Source organism: Limanda limanda, chromosome 2, assembly GCF_963576545.1.
Source record: "Limanda limanda chromosome 2, fLimLim1.1, whole genome shotgun sequence".
Taxonomy (NCBI): domain Eukaryota; kingdom Metazoa; phylum Chordata; class Actinopteri; order Pleuronectiformes; family Pleuronectidae; genus Limanda; species Limanda limanda.
In genome coordinates this window covers 8,764,378-8,787,841 of record NC_083637.1, presented here as the reverse complement: position 1 = coordinate 8,787,841, position 23,464 = coordinate 8,764,378, and the positions used below count along the sequence as shown (strand labels likewise).

The window sequence follows — 23,464 nt, the reverse complement described above, 5'->3', positions numbered from 1 at the left end:
TGACAGATATATCAAAAATTTTTAGAGTGTGGCTGGACTGTTTGCTTCTAGAGCATTTGACTTGAACTTTCTCTTCTCCTTCACAGAATTGGGGGATTTCTAAGTATTAAATTTGGTATCTGTCAAATTCACAGATATGTAAAACTATCTCAGTCCCATTGTTGTTTTCTCTTTTGACTTAATTTGCAGGTTAGACTCCTCCCCCTCTGACAATCAAACACTCACTAATGAGTGTAAACGTTTTTAAGAGATTAATTACCGAGCTCTGGAACAGGCAGCCAATTAATACAAAATCTACCCGTAGAACTCACATATGCACAAGCTGAATTTTTGTGTGGTGATGAAGTCCTTTGGTAAATGTTTATACGGCACACCTTCTTCTGTTTAAAGGCCTGAATGGAAACTCCGTTTTGCAGCTCGTCTGTAGCTCAATAAAACAATGTACAACCCAAAGAATACAATGCTAGCAAGGGGGGTTAATGGAAGAGAAAACAGAGAAGATCGGACTTGTGTTATGACATCACTAAGTCACTAAGCTTCTAGAATTCAATATTTCAGAACGACAACCTCCTGATAAGACCAGACTTGTACATGGTATTTGTCCAGACGCATGGGGCTATTGCCAACAACCTACTTAGGACAACATTGAAGGATTGTGCCCTTTAATTTTGCACGACCAGCAGTTTACAGTGCATACATACAATAGACCTTCCACATCTAAAGTGGTTGCTTGTATGCTTCACTTGAGTGGAAGAGATCATCCTAATGGCAATTTGTCATGCACCAACCGGATTGCCTTGGTCCATTTAACAGAGGGGGTCCTAAGAGGACTTCCCCGCCGACTCTTGGGATGAACGTTTTAAGTGATAAGACGTACAAATTAAAACACCGAACATTGTAACTGCGCTGTGTGGTGATAGCTTAACGTTTGGAAACATGTTTAATCTGCTCAGCTGTCTGGGCTGCATGTCAGCTACAGTTTTAACTCACTCCCCCCCGTGACAGTGAGACTATGCATCTCTGTTCTGAGGGATCTGTCAATACGCGGCCTTGTCCAGGGTTTCTGTAAACACTGCCATTCAAATACGGCCCGGAAAATGATCCAGTCAAAATGCTAATTAAAAGGTGTCCCTTGATCTGTGTTGTTATGATTATCATCTTTCATTTTCCACAGAATGAACATAACTTACTAGGTCAAGACTTCTCATTATTCTTGCTTTGAGGCAATGAGGTTGGTCAGTTAATGGTTTGGCTTTCACACATTAATCTGTCAAGTTTCCCTTTGCACCGAATGAATCCGTTCTACTGTGAAGTGTCGGGTAAATATTTACTTAAGTTTCCTTCCGCGTTTTGGGAATATCAGGAAAATCAAGATGATCAAAATCAGTCCTGATTCAATAGAAACGTATAATAAAGAGAATGAATGCCCTGTGTTGAAAAAGATATAATGCCCCAAAGGTCCCAGGTCGAATTTCTTCTACAGAATCACGGGTTGAGCTGAATCTCTGCCAACTAAGCCACCATGACCGCTCTTTGTAGTTCTAAAAGGGGTAAAGGCCATTTTTCATTTCCACATTTTCTTCTCACAATCTCTTTTCAGAGCTGCGACAATTGCTCAGACCCCAAATCACCGGAAACATCAAGTAGTTGTTGGAAGTATCCATTTCCTATCTCACTTCCCCCGATAGTCGTTGGGGCATCCGTAAACCGCTGATAACACCGGTGTGTGTGTGTAAGTGTTTTCTCTCTTTAAAAAGGAAAGGATAGTTGATATGAGCACCTCGAAAAGTGGATGATTCGCAGCTGCAAATCCCAGCGGCTGTTTTTTCCCTTACCTTTTCATTCCAGCTCGGGATGACAAATGCACGAAGGTATCAAACCTCGCCAAAGCATTACCCATGGCATTCCTTTTCAATTGGTGACAGTGAGCTGCTGGCTTCAGGTGGAGAAAAAAGGATGGGGCTCGAATTGTTCTGTACGCCGTCAAAGTTCAGCTGGGTGTATCTTTCTCAATTTGAGTTTAACCACTGGAATGAAAGCTGCCATTTAAAGGCAAACACAATCAGGCAAAGACAGCCATGTCCTATTAAAGGCAGACTCTTGTCAGGTATGACCAGACGACTGTCTGGTGACGAACACAGATAGGCGCCGTTATTATAGGGTGGAGGTTTCAACAGGCTTTAAGTGCTCTGAGCAGAAATCTCCGGTGTCAGGTCAACATACACTGATGATAATGTTTTGTAACATGTCAACAGATAACACTGGGGCGATTATGTGAAATACTACTTGTGGAAAGCAGCATAGGTTTAGCAGGAGGTAGGTTAATGCAGCGAGATAAGCGAAACGGCTCGTGATTGTAGCGTGATCTTTGTCCCAGTTCTCTCTCTCTCTCTCTCGCTCTCACTTGGCAAAGGTAGAAAAACTTCCTGTGTGTGTGTGTGTGTGTGTGTGTGTGTGTGTGTGTGCGTTGGTCTTCTGACGACATGTTCTGCTTGGTTTCCCGGTCCACACGCGCGTGCCGTAAGAGTGCCGTTCAAAGTCCACTAAGTCATAGCACAGCATTTCTGAGAGGAGAGAGAGAGAGAGAGTGATTCACTGGGTAATGAACACAGCTCTCCCTCTCTCTCTCTCTCTCTCTCTCCCATAGAAAAGGTTGGTAACTCATGTCAACAATCCCAGACGAACCAGCTCAGAGGGCTGACAACTCCTTTATAAAACAGAAAATAAAACTAGACAGCCAGTGGGCCGTCTGTCTCAGGAGAAAATCCAGCTTTGCTGAATTTACACCTCAGCAATAGACAACCTTTGATTACTCTACAATACAACCAAAGGACATTTAACAAAGCACGGCAAAGTATCCGTCTCGTATCCTGCCGTGACCTGTTAACACCAAGCGTGTGGGTCTTTATCCAGAAAATGTAATTCACTTGAGCTGCCAAATGAAGGCGCCTGAAGGAGGCTGGAACAACGGCGGCCGTGTCTGTGGGTGGGATGAGATATGTGCCGCCAGACAACGGAGCATTGGATTTTATCTTTTAGAATTACAGACCTGAACAGCATTTCTCATCTCCACCGATCCTTTGCTGATTTAGAAAACATCACTCATGCGCAGCTGACTGGCACAATTTTCACCGCATATCCCTCTTCCATTCCCTTCAGAAAGCAGGGACTGGAAGTCTGCTGGACGTCTCCGATAGAGAAGAGCTGGTCTTGCACTTTTAATGACAAACCTAAGTCAGGACAGCCAAAACAGCAGGACGTGTTTACTTGGCAGAAATACACTATGTCTGAGCCTTTCATGCTGGGCTCTGCTAAGCCACCGAGCGTCTGTGTGGGGAAAAGGGTAACCAACGCCACCCAAGGCGTAAAAGCAAAACCTTCAAATGTGTTTCAGCCTTGACGGGACACTTGGACGGCAGCACAAGGCCATAGCCCATGATGGAGGGCTAGTTAGTTAGCTTGGAACACATGCCCTACGAAGTCCCAGAACCCGCACACAAAACACAGGCCTTAACGTATTTTCCTTCTTCCCAACCCTGTGCAGAGCTTTGTAGATATGCCAAGACAGGGCCCAGTCTTCCAAATGCAATTTTAGAACATGTAATTACGGGGCTTGCATGTTGTAAATTTAAACATTTTCAAAAACCTGTAATATGCGGGTGAAAGTCATATTGAGTTGATAATGTGCAGAGATATTGGGCTCGTTTTGCTCTAGTTTAATGCCACAGATTTGCAGAAATATAGAATAGTTCATATAAATTCTTAATTCTTTGGAATAAAATGTCCAGTTCTGAATGCTGCTGCCTTTTTATCTGTCTCTGGGCATAAATCACTGTTTCCTCTTGTTCTCCTCGCTTTCTCCCCCCCACCTACTTCTCTACGTCCACCCGCGGCCACAATCTTCAAAAACAAAGAAGAAGAAGAAGAAAAAAAAACAAAGCATCAGAGCAGTGATTTAATGAAGCTTTCCTTGCTCAAACCCCTCTGTTGAACCTGACACAAGGGGCTCTGGTGTCCCACTGATAAAAGTTTTAACATGCTTTGATATGCATGAATGAGTCTTATCCTCGTGCTTCAGTGTCCTCTGTACTGCCAGCCTCTTCGTTTTTCTCCAGGCAGCTCTTCTGACATGTTTTAAAAGGGAACCATGTAAAGATACTGTACAGAGCTCGTGCCCACAGTGGACTTGACCATAAGCTTCATAAATACTCAGTAATCCCGGTAGAAGGAAATATTTCCTCCAGATATGTTAGCTGAGAAGACTTCCTTCAACTACTGAATAAGTGATGCGGTGTAAACTTATCATGGGCATTTATGGTGGTATAATTTATGAAGAATTCATCAACATAGAATGCCGTCCTTTTGAGGGAGAAGGGATAAACACGCAGTCTTGCAGCAAAATGAAAAACCAGCATACAACACCATTTAGTTTGAAAGTATTAAACGTTTCTTTTCCAGCTCTGGTTCTGTATTATCACAGGTTACTCCTCCACACAAGGGCAATACATATATTTATATATTTATATCTAGGAGACACAAATAATTGCAAAGATATTTTCTCCTCAGCTCAGGGTCTGCCTGTGGAACAGCGTTATACATGACTGCTTTGCAAGAAGATAAATATTAAATCTCCCAGCACTCTCCTTTTTTTCATTTCCAGCATCCCACACTTGTTATCAGCATATGTAAGTTGAGCTTGTCGTGCCTGCAGACAAAACAACAACCTAAGGTTCCCCCTTTTTCTCCGTCATTTGTTTTTCTTTCTCTTTCTTTCTTTCTTTCTTTCTTTCCCTGCACATTGGGAAGAGCCCAAATTTACTCCGGGGCTTGTTTGGGAGGCGTGCTGCATGATGAATCCTTATTTGGTCAGAAAATTTCACATTGCAACTTCCAACAAAAATAACTCCGGTTTGTTGATGTGACTACCTCGGGAAACAGGACCACACACGTCAGGGAGGACAAATTGGAGCAACTGCTTCACTACCCATTCCTCATTTCAGTTTAATGAGCACTTGCATTTAAAGCAATAAGAGACCGGTGTGTAAGCTAGGTAGGAAAGAAAAACAATTTCAAGAGCTAGATGCAGAGTTTAAAGAGCTCATATTACTCCTGTAGTCGATGTAAGTAAAAAATGATAAGCAACTTAAATTCCCACTTAAAAAAATGTATTTTATATTTTCATATTAGTTCTTCAGTGAAGTAAATTTAACTGCCAAACAAGAATAAATCTGTACATTTACAAAGTAGCTCTATCTCTACACGGAGCTTCACTTTGCACCTATTAAGTTTTTTCTTCCTGCTATTCACCTAAACATAGCCTGCTCCAGCAACTTTAAAGAGCCCAATGAAATATTAATCATCACACCATCTCCAGAGAACGCATATGAGAACACACTTTAGAGTGTTAGAGTGGAAAAAAACCCTGTAGGCTCAACCCACTCCTGTCCTGGGTTAAAATATGATGTTCACACTGCTCTTCCTCTTCACAGGAAAGGAAACAGGAACCTCGGAAGAAGCCCACCACTTTGTCAGCAGCACACTATAGTATATATCTCAAAACCTCGCCCTGAGTCACAGAGGATAATTTAATTTGTAGGACAATCTTTTTCCCACATGTATGACCTTCAAAGCAGTCGGCGTCTTTAGATAAGGCTGGAACGTGTTTATCATTTAGATTCATCAATCAGTAAGACTGATCCCTACTTTAATGGATGAGAGATGTGACAAGAGCGATAAAAGACTATTTTCACTTATGGAGAGATAAACTGTGCGCTGGAAAGAGGCCACCTTTCCAATCTAAGCCATGTGAGGTGATTTCTTTGTCGTACTTTCAAGTTTGTTCTCAGGCTAGCAGCCACCTTCAAGGTTAACATTTAACAAATGAAAGAGAATACAAGTCTGTGACTCAGAGCAAGGAAGTAAGAAGCAATATACAGGGGAAAAGAACTGAGCAGAACAAGTAACAGCAATCTCACCTGTCTTGAGGTTGATGGCAAAGAATCCCTGGGGGTTGCCACTCGTGATCCTGTAGGTGAGTTTATCACTGGCCTTGTCGTCCGGATCCACCGCGTTTATCTTGATGATTGACACGTCCTTCGGCGAGCTCTCCATGACAGACGGGTAGTAGACGGGCTCTGATGTCTGCGGTGCATTGTCGTTGACGTCCTGCACTTGGATGTACACCTCCACGAAGGCGGAGTGCGGCACCACGCCCCGGTCCATGGCGTAGACCGTGAGCCAGTAGTGAGACTTGGTTTCATGATCGAGCAGCTCTTGAGTGCGGATAACACCTGAAAGACATAAACAAACTCTTAAGTCTGCATCCTTTCGGAGGGGAAACATTTTTATGTGCAACACATCCCCTGAGTGTCACATTACTACTTGTACAACCACTGATCTCTGAAATCAGGAGGAAAAAACACAAGCTCAGAAACCAGCTGTCTCCAAACAGGCAGATGTGGGGTTTGATTGAAAGCACCTCGGCTGAAGCGTGTCAAAGAAGTATATTGACAACAGCCATTTCTGTTTACACTCGCTGGCAGGGACGTTTTTTTTTTTTAACTGCCATTTGGGGGCTGTAGCCTTCAGCTGAGAAAACAAAGCACTTGCAGACACATGGGAACCCTAAAAGTTGACAATGGCTAAATACAAGAGTGGAGGACGGGTAGATTCTGCAACTTGGACGGAAACTAAAAAGGGCACATATGGAATTATAGAGGATCCTTTATGCTCATCATAGATACGTGTGCGGAACTGGGCGAAGCCTTCTGTTCGTAATCTGCGTTCATTTCAAGTGGATTTGAAAGCTAAAGCAAAAACAGACCAAACTCAGCAGTACCACTGGAAATCATGGCGGGCCGTGTAGCCAATAAGTTAGACCATCATAATAAACGATGAAGACATATGATTTTTACTTTGCCCAGTCACAAGGGCCTTTTTCTGAAGATTTACATTATCACAGCCTGCTCCACAGTCGCCATGTTTGTTGTCAGAAACTCGATTCGGCTCACGTGGATGTATTGCTTAGCAACCACACCAATGTAAAAGAGGCATTGGAGGTATTACATCAGTTGAAACAGACTAATCTCTTGTCTGAGGCGATGAAAGGAGTTGATGAAAAGCCCCCCTGCACCGTTCTGACACTGATAGCTCAGGTGTGAAGTTTTGTATCAATATGGCGCAGAAATACAAAGTGATTGGTTTTAACAGCGATGCAGTTCGAGTTGACATTTTAATCCCCTGATCAATGACATGCTCGACTGAAGTTTTACAGCAATTGTAACGTCTGTCAACCACGACTTAAGATATTTACGGGGCTGAAACTGACGAGCGGTTTGAATGCCCTCACTGATCCTCCCGAGGAAAAGCCAACAGCAAAGTTCACAGGAGGGAATTTGCTTTAGTGCTATTCATCTCCAACCGACCCCACTTACGAGCACTCACCAGGTGCTCAGTAGAGAAACAGGATGTATGCGCATCCCTATGTCTTACTTAAGGTGTTAACAGTCCCACAAACTACTACGTGAGAATCAGACTGTGGCTATATCCTTACATTTGACCAGATTCCTTGATTCTGTTATGACTATAACCCGGCTGATAGATCTAAAGGGGCCAACGTGTCTTCAATTATTGTTTCAACTCTGAAACCATTGACTCCCTTCTCTCCGTTTTTCCGTCTATGCAGGAAACATATGACAACATGAAAGTGATCGAGAGCCAAGCGGCTATAAACAAACGCTTGTTTTTCTCTGACAGTTGTGAGACGACAGCGAAAAGGCTCTTCTAACACAACTAATGAATGAGAACATTCACATTAGTCTCCTTCGTTTCTCATCATCAGCTTTCTCCATTTTTCTTGTCTTGCGTTGTTAAACTTCTGAAGCCTCACGCACACACACATCTTTCCATACGACTAGTTTCTGCTGTTCAAACAAACACATTAAGTGCGGAAATCAATTGACTCAGAGGGATGTGAAAGATATAATATAACAGTTACCCCGATTGGTTATTCTCTCCAAAAAAGTGAATATAAACACACACATCAATATTCATTACTTTTGTTTGAAAGGGTTTTCAGAGTCAAGTATTGCCCCCCCAAAAATGAGGAGGGAGCTGCTGATAATGCAGCAACAGTTTAGTATTTGGATAACTTGCATGTGTGAGGTCCCGTTATTTCAACAAGCACAAAGTTGAAGGCTGCGGAGGGGAAACATAAACACGCCGATATCTTCCAGACAATGGAAACACGGACAACCTTCAGGTCAGCCGTTCTCACAGAACACATGTTGCAATAAGAAGAGCACAAGGGTAAGTAATAAAAATGAAGATTGGGACAAATATAATAGGGCCATTGTTAGATTTGATCAGAAACCTGGACTTTGACTTGTCTGAAGACGTTTAAAAAAACATTAATAAGTGTCTTCCTGTGAAACCTGAATCACTTTGATAACGGCAATATAACTTACGGCTACATTTGATTGCAAAACTTAAGTTAATAATGGTACGAGCACACCCCTATCATTACCAGGTATGGGTGTTGTCCATTTTCAGCAATGACTTTGACTCTATGACACATTTGTACTTAGTGCTGGCCCGGAATAATAGGTTTGAAGACTTTACACAGACACGTCTCTTCGCTGCTGCCTTTGTTCACACACCGTAACGTGAGGAGCTGTGATTGAGAGTAAGTGAGAGCAGCCGAACCTCTTGCCTGCGGTAATGAAAGATTTCTTAGCAAAAGAGATAACACGCCAAATGACTTGTCACAAAAATCTCAAATTTAACACAGTAGGGGACTTTGGGGCTACGGCTGATTTATTCTCTCGCCCTGCTTTACTTTAGCATCCCTGCCTTTTTTCGGCCTGGGATTCTCTCTTGTCATTAGTCATCATTACGGCGCTCTCAACGTGGCTTGAAGCACGTAATAAGAAGGGAAGCCGGGGAAAGGGAGGAGAGGTAGTTCCCCCTGTGATTCCTGAAGCCGGGAGTCCAACGGCAAAACCAATACGAGTTTATATGTCAAGAATGCAAATTAGACGAATCTGCAGACTAATATCATAAAAACTGACAATGCAGCGAGAGGAACACAACCAAACATTTGGAGACCTCTTAAATGAGACTAACAGACCTACCAGGATAATTTGATTGAAATAATTTAAAAATTAAATAACACGTTGATGACTAATTTATGAACACACTGCATCCGACAACTTGCAGCGGATAATAAAGATCGCTGCCGGAGGAAAACGTGCAGGAAATTGCAAAAATGTTAAGACCTAGATAAGGAATGCAAATGATTGTGTGAGGCATCCTGAGTAGAAACACTAAAAGATAAGGGAATTAATGTTGTGGCCACCCACAGAGAGGAAATTAGTGGGGAAGGGGGACATTAAGTAGAGATCGGTTTATATGAATGAGGAGGTGAACATGGTTAGAGAGGTTTGTTTAAGCAGTTGGAGTAAAACTGAGATACTCGTATTTTTGCAGGAGCTATTAAGACAAAGTACAAGAAAGAACTCGCCGTCTATTGTGTGATTTCCAAGTGAAAGCATGAGAGCCCAAGTGTTAGACTGGCAGACCTCAGTGTAGCAGAGCAAGGCCACTTTCACCAGGGTCATGCTTTTTCTCACTCAGTTCTTTGCCTGGTATTTACCAACATTGAGAAGATAGCTTCATTTTAAACTGTTGCAACAATGAATTCTTGCCTTTTCAAAACGCAAACTCACACTCTTAAGAGTTTCACTGATCATATTTATCCAAGAAAGCACCAACAAACCCACAGATTTGACCTTAAAAGGACTTTAAATGAAGACATGTCTGCCCTGGCCTTTGGGTGAGCAGCTCCTAACAAAGCCCATGAAAGATGAATCTGAAGAATTTACTTGCCACACCCATCCCATATACCTAGCCTACCCAGTAAGGCAGGAGCAAAACCTGCCCTCGGGCCACAAGAAAGAAAAAAAAAAACAGACGGCGCAACGGCCTCTGCCAGATTTGCTTTCCGCTTTTTTTTTTCTTTCTTTCTCCCTCCTGCTCTTTTCTCTTCCCTCTGGCTTTGTTCTTCAAAGTTACCCGGGCACAGTGGCAGTGAGGTGGAATCTTCACACAGCCGCTGGATCTCGGAGCCATCGAGTGCAGCAGGTATTTTACATATACGTATACTTGAGTCAACGTCCTGCACAGACTCACAACGAGAGGATTCTGTGGAAAAAAGAGGGGGAAATTTGCTTTGGAGAAGCTGCTTGAAAATCCTCCACGCATGTCACAACATGCCCAGGGAAACAAAGTAGACGGCTAAATATAGAATTTGCTGTCAATGCAAAAATTAACCCTGTCATTTTTCGAGGTTGCATTTGACGTTCAACCGTTGACCTACAAAAGTTGCGATTCTCCCGACTCCCTTATGCTTAAGCTGCAACGTCGAAGGGGCTTGCTTTGAACTACCTTTGTTAATTCCGCTCACCCCTTCCCCACATTCCTCAGCCCTCTCAGGCCTCCAGCTCACATGCTTACATAAACTTTCTCAGTGCCCCCCACCCCCCCCACCTTTCTCTTTCCACAGCCCTGGCAAAATGCTTTGAATTCCACCACCATGCTGTAGGGCCTGGTGTAATGCAAAAAGTCCTAAACTAAGCTTTCTGTTACCCAGCAACTTAATGTCACATCTTCTCCGTAGTTCCCAGACATCTGCGTCCCAGATCCACGTTTCAAAGACATAAGGCCACATGGTATAAATATCTGAAACCTTTGAAAAACTTAAAGAGTTAAAGGTGTAGTCCAAGGCAAATAAAAACGTTATGTTGTTGTATGTCAAGAGCGTTGCCTAAAGCCATCGATGTCATCATATCAGTGCACAACGATGGAGTGATTCAATGGCTATAGCTGTTCCCAGGCATGCACTGAAGTTTGGGCATTTCCCTGAAATTCTCTGGAATGAAATGTCTGTACAATTGCAAAGCAAACTCAAATATTGTCGGCAAATTACCCAGAACCATGTCTGAAAACAGCTTCTGTGTTTATCTTCTTCGCATTAGTGTAATATTACAGTTATCTTCCCTTATGTAATATGCTTTTCTAATAGCGGGTGACTTCATGTTTGCGTTCATTGATATGCTGCAAACACCGCCGCCTTTGTGCGGACGCACTTGGGAAAAACTCACTGGGTTGATAACCACTGTTGCGTGACAGCTCAGCCTGATTATGGTTGTTAGACTTAGTGAGGCCAGATAACAAAAAAAGATACCGTGGGTATGTTGAGCATGCTTCGGCGTACAGGCCTCTGTGGTTTTCGATATTTATTAACGCATAAAATCCTGTGCATCTACTGCTATGACAACAGCTATATGTTGTACCTACTCCCTGAGTCTCATGAGATCCTGTTTGAAGGACGCACAGGGGTCATAATACCTTAGTGCAGGTCTTAGAGATAATCATAAAGATGATACAGTATCGCACACAAAAAAAAGCGTGTCCAGGCTCGTCTCCTTCAATATCCTGGACAAACAATTACAGTCTATTGGGCCAGTGAGCCATTTCCACTTCATGCATCAGCGTGCACGCCACATACAGTCATTACTGGCAGAAGAAATGGCTGTCAACTGCTGGGTTAGGGGAGAGCGGTGCTTAAGGCAAGCGCCATCATTTCACCAGCCTAACAATGGAAAACCCGATGCTCTGTATATCAATGGAATCCTATTGTTTTTTTGTTTGTTTGTTTGTTTAACGGTGGGATATCAAACAGTTTCCCAGCCAGCTCTGATAATATATTCAACAGTGTTTTTTAGTTATAATGGAAGAACTCGCATCCAAAGGAAAAACGAGAAAATCATTTATTTGTGAGCACTGAACAGAAACTCTTTTGATGCCGTTGTTACACGTCTGTGATGCATGACGGAATGGGGGTTTTCTTTCCACTTTTTATAACAAAAAAAAATTGCCTATTAATTCCAGTTGAGATAGCTTTCGGGACTTGACGCTGAGGATACAAAGCTTCCATTGTTACTGGGAGCAGTGTTATTTCAGAGGCCTTTGAACAGGCCTCCAAACAATTCTCCTTCATTCAATATCACAATATTATTTAGACGCAGTTAATAAACCCCCTCGTCCTGAAGTGCTCACTGCCTGCGTCTCTGATAACAATGAGGACAACACAGGAGCCGTTTTTATTACTTTCTGTATACCAACAGAATAGCTATACATTAACATCTATGTCCGTGTTATTATCTATATGATAGCATTGTATCCTGTTGTATAGAATAACCTCTTGTGGCCCTAAAGATGGAGACTTTCCACTGACACCACACAATTTCATCAGGGCAGCATAATGTGAGAGGGAAAAACACAAACACACACACACACACACACAATCTGTCCCGGATATCCATCCAGCAAGCATGGTGCCCTGCTGGCTTCCCACCTGTGAGGCCAATCATGGTGCATTACTTCAGATCAATTCAATCTTTAATGGCCATAACAGAACAAAAACAAAACATTCACTTCAGAATGGAGGTATTGACAAAAATGTAATGTTGTTGTTGTTGGAAAATGCATCATCTGGTTTTAATGCCAAGAGCTTGAGAAAACTGATATGTGCCTAAATATGAAGCCTCAACCAGCAGCAAATTAACATAAGACTGGAAAGAGGGAAACCCCGTTTGTCTACCACCTTTTCCGGTCTGCAGTATATGCTAAGCTAGGCTAACACACGTCTCAATAGGGAAGAATATACAGCACAACACCCGCAAATGTTTACCCATTAAGACTATTCATATACATCCAGACAAATTTCTAAAGTGGTTAGCCACAGTAGCTTTAAGTAAGTATTTAACACTGGCTGCTAATTATGAGACAGTTTGGAGCATTGTATTTTACTAAATAAATCTAATTTAATAAATTTAAATCTAAGTAAGTAGTGCCATCCACAGACAATCAGCAAGACTGGAAAAAGTATTAATCTAATTCATGAGAGCATGACATGAATTAACACACAATGAAGCACGTCTTCTGCACAAGGTCGCCTCAAGTTTCTTTAAAAAGATTTAATGGACTGAGAGACCAACATACTTTTAACGAGGGAAAGTGTGTTTTTCATTTAGCAACCTACAATCAACTTTGTCCCGCTGCACATTCCTGGACCCGTCTCCACAGTAACAGCGCTCAAGCAAAGACAATTTGGAATCATGTGCCACTTTGCAGTTCCACTTTTATCTGTGACATATAGACTGAATGGAAATTAGGGACAGAAGGCGGCCGGGTTCCTCGGCTATCACAAATCACAGATAACAAAAGAACGACTAAACTAGAATTCATCTCTACGTTTCTTTAAAGAGTCTTATTAAAGTGTTTACTTTAATAAGAGATGAGAGGAGAAGTGAAGGAGTGACAGGCACAATTGCTGTGGAAATCTTAAAAAACAAGCTAATAGGACTTTGTCATTTTGCATCAAACTGTTTAATTTGCTTTCACACAGAAAGCTTTTGCAGTGCTGGCAGCAAACGGCTTCAACTGAAAGGGCAATGCATACCATTACCCAGCAAGAAAGGGCAGCGCATACATTATACAATCAGCATCTGTGTCTCATCTCGACAGAATACACTCGGCTCTGGTCACCTTGTGTACTGGATGACTTTATTTCAAACTGAGGATCAACTTGCCTTCAACAATTGTGTATAGAGGTGTGTGTGTGTCTAGCTCCATATCATCTGCATGAATCAATGCACTGCGCGCTGTTCTAATAAGATTTTACCCGTTTGCAATGGTCAAAAATAGAAAAATCAATACGTGGCGGTCAATTGGGAGATTGTGTTGAGCCGCCACAAGTAAATTAATGTGTGGGAAACACAGGTTATTGTTTCCTTCCACGTAAAGAAGAGCCTATTAATTCTCCTGTGACCTATATTGGTTGATATTCACTCATTGATTGATGTCCTAACATTTCTATCACTGAAGAATGTACATGGAAGTGTATCAGGAAATAGGCCAGTATAATACAATTGCCTTTACTCTAAGTGTGTCTTCAATCAAGCAGAACCCATCATCCTTCCCATGATCCTTGAACTATTTAACAAACTCAGATTCACGTTTGGACCAATGGACAAAACTACAGAGTCTGAATTCCTTCAGTTTAAACTTGGGACCTTTTTCATGTAAACCACTGGTCCAGCTTCCTGGTTTACACAATCTGTCTTAGTCACCCCAGACAGAAGACGGTTACTCATTGGTATTGAAACACAAAAAACTGTTGATGTTCCTTCCTGAGGTAATTGGTGTCAGGCTTGATGTCATCCAGACGTAGCTGTATCATGATAAGCGTTGTTTTGTTGCTAGTCTGTTGTGACTTGCAGTGGAATCTGATCTCCATGTGTTTTTTTCACATGAATACCACAATAAGTGCTCTTTATAATCCTCACAGCTTTCTCCTCTACTGACCTACATATTCTCAGCATTGCTCTTTTGGAATTACACCAGAGCCATTCTGTCAGTTTACCAACGAGTACCAGCATCTTTTCACAGAGTTCTCAATAGTAGTTTTATATCACAGGCTACAAAGCTCTTCCTACAAGGGTAATGGGTGATAAAAATAAAACATGTCACTCTGTTTGCTATTTGATACCTCTTCACAATTAGCATAAGCCTTGAAAACCCATATCAGTTGACCTCCATTACCTCAACGTGTAAAACACCGGTAGCGAGCCACTTATGGCATACAAGTCCTCACAAGTGAAGCTATGCTCCCTCCCAAGGACAAAATGGTGGTGCATTCTGCAGGAAGTCTTCTAGGTAACTGCGTGATGTGAATACATTCCTGAAAAGTTAGTTAAAAAGGGCTCAACGCTAATGCTGGGATTGCTTTAGAAAGCAACCTGCTTGGTTTCTGCTGAAATGCACTTAGAAACTTTCTACTCTATCAAGGCTCGGTTAAATTGCTCAGAGTTATCTTTCAGAAATCGTACGACTTTTTAAAAATTATCAGATTGCAGTGAGGAATGATAAATTTGGTCCACAGCACTGGGGCAGGGGCCCAGCAAAGAGTCTCGATAAGAGCGAGTTTAAATTGAGATGGCAATGAGCCAGTGAGCAAAGAGCTTTTAATAACAAAGAGAATGTCTGGGCAAACAGTTGCCATGGACCCACTGAGCCGTCTGAAAAGAGAACGCAGCCATATCTAGAGAAAAAGAGGACGTGGCTTGCATTTAAACATTTCCTTGACTTAGATTCAGGTAAATTAAAAAACGACACCAACAGCGATCGTGCACACCATTTTAAAATATGATCGCAAACAAAAAACAAATACTGGCTTGTTGTGTGCGAGGTTTGGCAGTTAAGTGGGTAGCGAGTATGGCAAGCTCTGAAATGCATTTGCTAGATACACCTACTCTATGAAAATCAGTCTCTGTCTTCTTGCATCAGCAACCACAGAGTGCAACGCTCTCCACATCAACACTTTGTTTCCCACAAAGTAGCATTGTTGTTTCTGTGTTATTCTGAACGCCACTATAAGAGGAATGGCTGAAAGGATAGGGATTTATATTGCGGTAATAGAAGAAACAAGACACTACAGCACAGATTAGGGCTGTGCGAGCGACTGGTGTATTCTTAACAAACACATGTGCGAGGGTTTTGAATTACAAGCGTCGAGTAAAACAGGAAAAGGTTCCAGTCCTTCCCAGTTCCCACTGTGAAAAGCAAATTCCTTAACTGAAGGTGCGTGGCTCCTGGCATTTTTCCTTACTCCACTTTTTCATGCGTTTTCTAATTTTAAACCATATTAAAACATTCTGGTTAAGATTCACAACATGCAGCTGCAGCATCGAGTACACAGCGGGTTGTGCACCCATGCTTATATTTTCCCTTTAGGAGCATAATATTCTAAATGCATTCGGTAGGCGAACAAACCACACCCTGCATCTAGTGAAATCATAGGAGGCGCATTACCACCTTGGCTGTATTTAGTTGTCTACTGACCTCAGATGTAATCCATAATAACAGGACCCAACCCAGGACAATCCTATCATTGCACCTCTGATAATCACTTAATGTAGGCCTCTAGGATTAAGTAGAAGATCAAACCCGAGGCCCTGACTCTGTAACCTACACAGGATTTGGAGTAAGACAGTCGCTGGCACGCTTGTAACACAGCAGAACAGCAGTCCATCATAAATCTGCACTATACATTGCAACATTTTACTTTGAGTACATTTTAAGGGTGCTCACAAGCAGCAGATGTTTGTGTTCCGCAATATCACTAGACTCCCTTTAAAAACTTTTCTTTTTGTTGAGTAAAGAGATACTTTATAAACTTTGTGAAACGCTGTCTACAAGGTATTCGTAATTATTTGAGCCTTCTCTTAAATTCAGAAAACGTTATACATGTTATTTATTTTTTTTTTGTCAAAAGCACATTTCATCTTTGCAAACAGGGTAATGAACGTGTTTGTTTGCAAATAGATTCTATCACGAGTGGTCGTTCTGATCGGGATGTATAAACTCCTCTACTCTGTGTGACCCCCTGGTGAGAGAGCCTGTCACAGCCCAGCACGACAGATGCTGTGTGGTGCGACGAGCAGGATGCACATTTCTCATTTCTATGCTTTTAACGGCTTTCTAAATCATCTATCTGTGATGTGAAAACGTCAAAATTCCACTCAGTCAGAGAAGGTTTAAGTGTATCCTGCTCATATAGTTCAGTTATAAAAATCAGCTGCTGACAGCGCAGGTGAAAGACCCAGGCTGATACAGGAGCTTAATGTGGCGCTGAATTGAAAAAAAGGAACAATTTGACAGTAAAAATTGACATTTACTGATAGTTGTTAGTAGGATTCAGCCCTTTAGTGTTTGTTGGCATATATAGCACAGAAGAGAAATCAGATCATAAGTGGTCCCTTGGATCACCTAAGACAGAAGCCCTGTGATCAATATCGGCCAATATTTCTTTAAACCATCAGTGCTCGGCCCCAAAAATCCTGATCAGAACACCCGTTGACATCCAATTCAGGATATTGAGATGAAAAACAGTGCACGACAGAAAGTCTTGTATGAAGCCATCAGAGTCAATAGTTGAAGCTTTTGATAGCCCAGCATCTCATTTTATTGATATCAGAAGTACAAACTCTATGCCATATAAACACCTCACAGCTGACACACAGCCACAGAGGACGTACCCTTCATAAAGGCTCCTCTCCTCACGCTAAATTTAACATGCAAAAGAAAGTAGGCTATTTCCCAACAGGTTCGCTGAGGTGATTTCCTGTCAACTTACTAAATAATTCAGATTCTTCTTTAGGAAAACACTCAACTAAAAACTACATACACCAATTTAACAACTGCAAAAGTAAGCAGCAGACTAAGAATCTGCAATTCCAACTTTTGCTGCAGATGAGAACCTTGGAGATTACATGTGCCAGGAGAAATCAATGAATTATGCATTACAATGCAAAGCCTCATTTAGACATTAAACATGTATAATGCAGAGGGGAAATTTGATTTGAAAAAGAAAGAAAAAATCACATTAAGCCGTCTGAGAATGTGGTTACTAAGTTAGAAAAGGAGGGGGGGGGGGGGGGGGGGGGCACGTCCAAAACATCCAAATCAGGTGATTGTTGGGTTTTTGGGTTGAAATTCCAGACTGATTATTTTGAACTAATTTGAGTCAGCTGTTAGAACCATTGAGGGCAGCTGAGCAATTATTAACATACTTTCAGCTGCATAAATAAGGAGCTCACAAGCAAGTTCTTACCGTCAGTGCAATATTCTGTTATAAAAGCCATTAGAATATTATATTCTTAGGTGTAACAGATTTACCCGTTTTATACATTTAAACTGTTTTCAGAGGGAGTGTGTGTATTTGCACAGGAAGGGCTTGACTGGGGAAAGGAGGGTGAGCTCCCTCCCACCATCTCCTTAGGACCACAACAGTAACTCAGGAATGTCCACACAGGTCTGAGAGACAGCTGTTCCATCTGTTCCTGCCGTCAATTCTCCCAAAGAAGAAATATGACTGGAATCAGGAACCTAACCCGTCTCCTGGAAGACTGCTCATTGTTCCACAGCGTGATATGACTACGTAAACCCTGGCTGCATTAAACTTTCCTTATGCAAATCACTCCAATGCTGATGCAACCTTATTTCAGAAATTAACACAAGCTCACAGAGCTCTGCGGTGACACAGAGAAAAAGAGACTCACCGGTTTCCTCATCGATGGTAAATATCCCCAGGCCGGATCCATCTCGTATGGAGTATCGGATCTCTCCATCTCGTCCCCCGTCTTCGTCCTCAGCTGTCACAGTCATCACCGAAGTCCCAACAAGAGCATCCTCTTTTATAAATCCCTTCTCCACAAATGACCGGAACAAAGGTCTGTTCAGATTCTCATTCACGTCCACCACATCCACCTCGATGAAGCAGGTGGATGACAAGGATATGGGCTTCCCTTTGTCTTTAGCCTTTGCCGTCAGGTTGTACACCTGTTTTGTTTCGTAATCGAGGTTTTGGACAATCCGCACAGCACCACTGAGTTTGTCGACTTCGAAATGCCCGTCTACGTTGTCAATGAGGCTGTATCGTACCTGACTGGAAGGTCCAATATCTGGGTCGTGAGCCTCCAGCCACATGACTATGGTTCCGATGGGAAGGTCTTCCCTCACCTTCACGCGGTAATTAGGGGGGATAAATTTAGGCGGATTATCATTCACATCTTCTAAAGTTATTTTAAGAGCCACAGTGGACACTAGCTGTGGCTCATTCACTGCCTGGTCATGAGCTGTAATCTTCAGGACATAAACCGGATGGAGCTCTCGATCCAGCGGCTTCATCACAGTCACCACACCAGTGGCTTTATTGATCGCAAAATCCTCTGTGCCTCCAAAAATCGAATATTCGACAACTCCATTATCTCCCTGATCCTTGTCTGTCGAGTCCACCTGGATAATTTCTGTCCCAACGGGTGTGCTCTCGCTTATTTCAACAGAGTAGGAATCTTGCAAAAATTGGGGGCTATTATCGTTGGCGTCGAGAATCTTAACATCCAGAAGCCGTGAGGAGGATTTCTGTGGAATGCCGAGATCGTACACTGTAATGTTGAGGGTGTAATGGTCTGTCGTTTCCCTGTCGAGAGGAGAATAAACCAAAAGCCAACCAGTTTCCATATCTACTATGAAACGGCTCTCAGTGTCTCCGCCTGAGATAACGTACACTAGTTTCCCATTGAAGCCACTGTCTGAGTCTGTGGCACTCAGATGGACGATCCGAGCCCCGACAGGGAGGTCCTCCTTAACGTCGATTACACTGGGGAAGGATTCTGCAAACTGAGGAGTGTACCTGTTGACTGAGTGAACATCCATGAAGTTGTCCTCCGGCTCAGGTTGAGTGTGGATTTTGCTGCCCGAAAGTAGCTTTTCAGCCAACATGGTGGCTACGCCAGTTTCGACACACTTCAACTGGACGGGCTTGCGAGCCGTGATAACAGTTATGTTCATGAGCATCGGCTGAGTCTCGTGTTCTCCGTCGGTCGCGATGATTTGTAAACTATGAAAGGACACTTTAGCTGCCTCTCCCTCGCTCAGCGTGTGCTTCAGTGACAGCATGCCGGAGCTCGGGTTCAGTTCGAACAGATCGAGATCATTCCCACCTTTCATTTTGTACCGTACAAGCTGCAGCTCGTCAGCATCTATGGCCGACACTGTTGTTATCTGCTCTCCGACGCCGTGGTCTCTCGGCACAGTAACTTCACAGTCTACATTTTCAAACAGGGGCTTGTTGTCATTCAGGTTGTTTAATGTGATTTTGACTGATGCCTCCACCTCTCTGCGGAAAGGGGATCCCCAATCCGATGCCCTGACTCGGAGATTGTAAATCCTGGGCATGAGCTCATAATTCAGGACTTCTGAGGTACTGATGACACCAGAGAAGTAGTCGATGACAAATGGCTGAGGGCTGACGTTGGTAATGCTGTAGGTCACATAGCCATTCTCACCTCTGTCTACATCAGTAGCTTTAACAGTTACCACACTGGTCCCTATGGGTACGTTCTCATCCACGATGGCATCGTAAGACGTCTGCTGGAACTCAGGTGCATTGTTGTTCACGTCAATCACTTCAACGATGACTTTTGCTGCAGCTTTTGAGTCACTTGTGATCACATCCAGTTCAAATCGGGGGGACACGTCAGCATTGATCGGTCCAGCTGTGCTGATTAAGCCGGTATCTGGATTGATAGTAAATCGGTTCTTGTCAGATTTGTGTCTAAAAGCATATTTTATCTGTGGGTACTTTGGCACTGCTGTTACCATAGTGACAGGTGTATGAAGTGGGGCAAATTCACTCAGATTGACTCTGTAAACTGACATTTCAAATATAGGAGGACCCACTTTGAATTGTGCAGACGTGACATGCACCAGCTTAGCAGATGAGAATTGAGGGGGGCTGCCTTTGTCCTTTGCCTGTAAAGTGAGGTTGTATCCAAAAGGCTGGCTGTCCCAGTCCACGTCTTTGACTGCTTTGATTTTGTACTCTTTGCTCCCGGGGCTGCTTCTCACAGCCTTAAACTGCTGAAGAGGGTCGCCAGCAACAATACTCAAAGATGCAATCTCTCCATTTGGTCCCTGGTCATTGTCCTCCACTGTAACAATAGCATAGGTCGGGTCGTGGTCTGTATCAGAGGGGGCTAGGGTGACTGCAGTGATGACAGGGGCGTGCTCATTGGCCTGCTCCACCCTCACTGTGAGCTTCGCCATGCTGCTGAAGCCGCTGCTGCCGTAGAGCTTCATCCCTCTGTCCACCGCCAGGATCTCCAGATCGAACAGCTTCGTCTCAGAGTAGTCCAGCTTGCCAGTCAGTGTCACCACGCCGCTGGTAGGATGAACTGCAAACATGTCCGTCCACTCTCGGAAACTATAGTAGTACTCTCCATTCGTACCGATGTCGGCATCAGTCGCCGTGACCTTGGCCACACTCGTGCGTATGGACGTGTTCTCCGGCAGAGAGATGCTGTAGGATGTTGGTGAGAAGAGAGGCCTCAGATCATTGGTGTCCAGTACCTGCACCAAAACTTTGGTGCGACACTCTATATTGGTGTTCCTGTCTGAAGCTTTGACGGTCAGAATGTAGTGGTCTTTAACCTCCCGGTTCAGAATGCTGGTGCTGCCTCCTTTGGTCCTTATTCGCAAAAAACTGTAGTCTCCCAACAGGTAGTCCTCAGCCTTGAATAAGTTCTCATTGTCTCCAGAGATGATTTTGTACCGTACCTCCCAGGCTGGGTCAGTGATGTAGATCCCCATCTTGACATGACTCTCCAGATAAGTCTTAGCAGCAGAGTTCTCGTATATGGTGGCGTTGTAAACTGAGTGGGTGAATTGCATGGAGGCCTCCCTCACCATCCTCTGGTTCCCTGCGCAGCCACAGAGCAGCTGCAGGAGCAGCGCCAGCAGTGAAACCAAGTGCTTCCCCATTATCGTACCGTGATCTGCACACATCCACCTGGAAAGACACAAAAATATAATTGTAAATGTCATGATCATACAAAGAATTATAATTAACTTCAACATTCTGCCATTTTTTGCTCCCTGTGTCAGCAGCCTGGTCAGATTTAATGCAGCATACCTTACTCCTTTATTACATTGTGCACCACCCCACGTTTTAAATGTCATGACATGCGATGGCTGGTGCTGATAAATGGCTAAATAGTCTCCATGTGGACAGGATGAGGCCGAGGAGTCGGTCAGGTGACAAGAAGCAAGTCTGGCTGCTCCCCATGTCTGCACAATGCCATATGGCAACGATGTGCATTTCATAGCATCAGTGCCTCATTTATCCAATCATCAGCTTAATAAGCTCAGAGGAAGAGGTGGCCTTATGAAAACACATAAATCTTTAATTTCACTGTTGATAAAAAAGTCGTTTTAACCTAAGAGCGCACATTTATTGGCTGCTTCCCCTTTTCTCTTCCATGGAAATGCAATAAAATTTAGTTTCCTTATCGCCCGCAATGGGTTCAAAAATGAAATGTGCACATTTAGCAGCAACTTTTTGAATTCCAACAACTTGTAACCGCATTGGACTTTTTCCTGCAGCAGAAGATTAATCAGCCGTGTGTTTAAAAATCAAAACACTGGGGGATCTTTGCAATCTCATGGAGCAACCATCACCGGAGAGATGACTCAGAAAACGGCTTTAAAAACTGCACGTTCATTCTTTTACAGCAGCTTTTATAACATCGCAGGGCTCAGTGTGTGCGTGGGGGGGCAGGGAGTGGGGGGGGCGAAGGGGTAGGGAATCCATACAAAGGCAAATAAAAGCAGGACGTTGCCATGTCTGGAGCTGTGTGTGTGTGTATGTATACTAAAAAAGCCACATTATTTACTCTTGGCGTGTCCGAGCAGGGTCTGGTTATCAGTGTGGTTAATGAGTGACAGAGAGGAGCTCGGTTCACCTTAAAACGCTAAAGTGTCGCCTGCAGGTACAAAGCACCATCTGCTCGAGCACCACCATTGTAAAAAAGAGAAAAGAAGAATTCAAACTCCAAAAGTAAAAACTTGTATCTAATTTTTACCACTTGAAACAACAGAGATACTTTCAACTCGCTACTTTAATGTTCTCCCTGTGCCGGTGGAATTCCTTTTGATGAAACACAAAGTATCATTTTTTGTAAAGAAGTTAGCTTTGCTTTCAGAAGCGTTTCACTCCGCACCCCCTCCCCCAACTGGAGCCGTTCACTTCACGAGCCGAAGGAGCCGTTTGCTCCAGAAAAGAAAAGAATTCAACCTTTCAAACCACAAAACCAGCTTCAAACCGGCTCCCGGAGCGAGAAGGACACGTTTAGACTCAATAAGAAACCAAACCCGACATTAAAGCTGTATACTCGCTTGAGCTAAACTTCTGTTAGAGCCTCAGAATGAAGCTTCAGCAGCAGCGGCTCGTTTCTTCCACAAAACGGAGCCGAACTAACCTCCTCCAACTTTTCCTCTCACAGATGCCGAAGCTTTCTTTACGCAGAGAAAACGACGCACAAACACACAGCGAGTAATTCACGTACCTCTACTGTCGCCGGGCTCAAAGGCTTGGAGGTTTCTCATGTAGTTCATAAAGTCCAAATCTCGGCATGGTAATACATGGAGCTGCGTCTCTCCTCTCCGTTACTCCAGCAGCTACAACCACCTCCTCCGCCGGGCAGCCTCTGTTTCTCCCTCCCTCTCCCTCTCTCTCTCTCTCTCTCTCTCTCTCTATCCCTCCCTCCCTCTCCCTCTCTCCACCGCTTCCCTTTCTCTCCCACACTGGAGCTGTATCTCTCCGCGCTGCGTACGTCCGGATCTACTTACCGGCTCCAGGCAGCAGGAGACACCCGGTGATTTGATTACATGATCTAAATTGGGGCTAATACCGACAACTATCGCGATAAATGTCACGTTAATTTTCCTTTTTGAGTTTAATGGCAGAGTTTTGCTCCTGAGTGAAGGTTGTGATTTTAAACTT

General features: G+C 43.4%; 1 protein-coding gene across 1 annotated transcript in view; it reads right to left on the bottom strand.

Moving 5' to 3' along the window:
* The window catches only part of fat1a (FAT atypical cadherin 1a), a 75,506-nt gene extending 52,362 nt beyond the window's left edge, over positions 1-23,144 (bottom strand). Inside the window, exons 1-3 of the mRNA XM_061094540.1 lie at positions 23,028-23,144; positions 18,183-21,472; positions 5,976-6,290 (exon numbers count right to left, since the gene is read on the bottom strand). Coding sequence (XP_060950523.1) covers positions 5,976-6,290; positions 18,183-21,468 — 3,601 coding nt within the window. The 5' untranslated portion in view covers positions 21,469-21,472; positions 23,028-23,144. The remainder of the gene's footprint in view (positions 1-5,975; positions 6,291-18,182; positions 21,473-23,027) is intronic.
* Between the last annotated feature and the right edge of the window lie 320 nt (positions 23,145-23,464).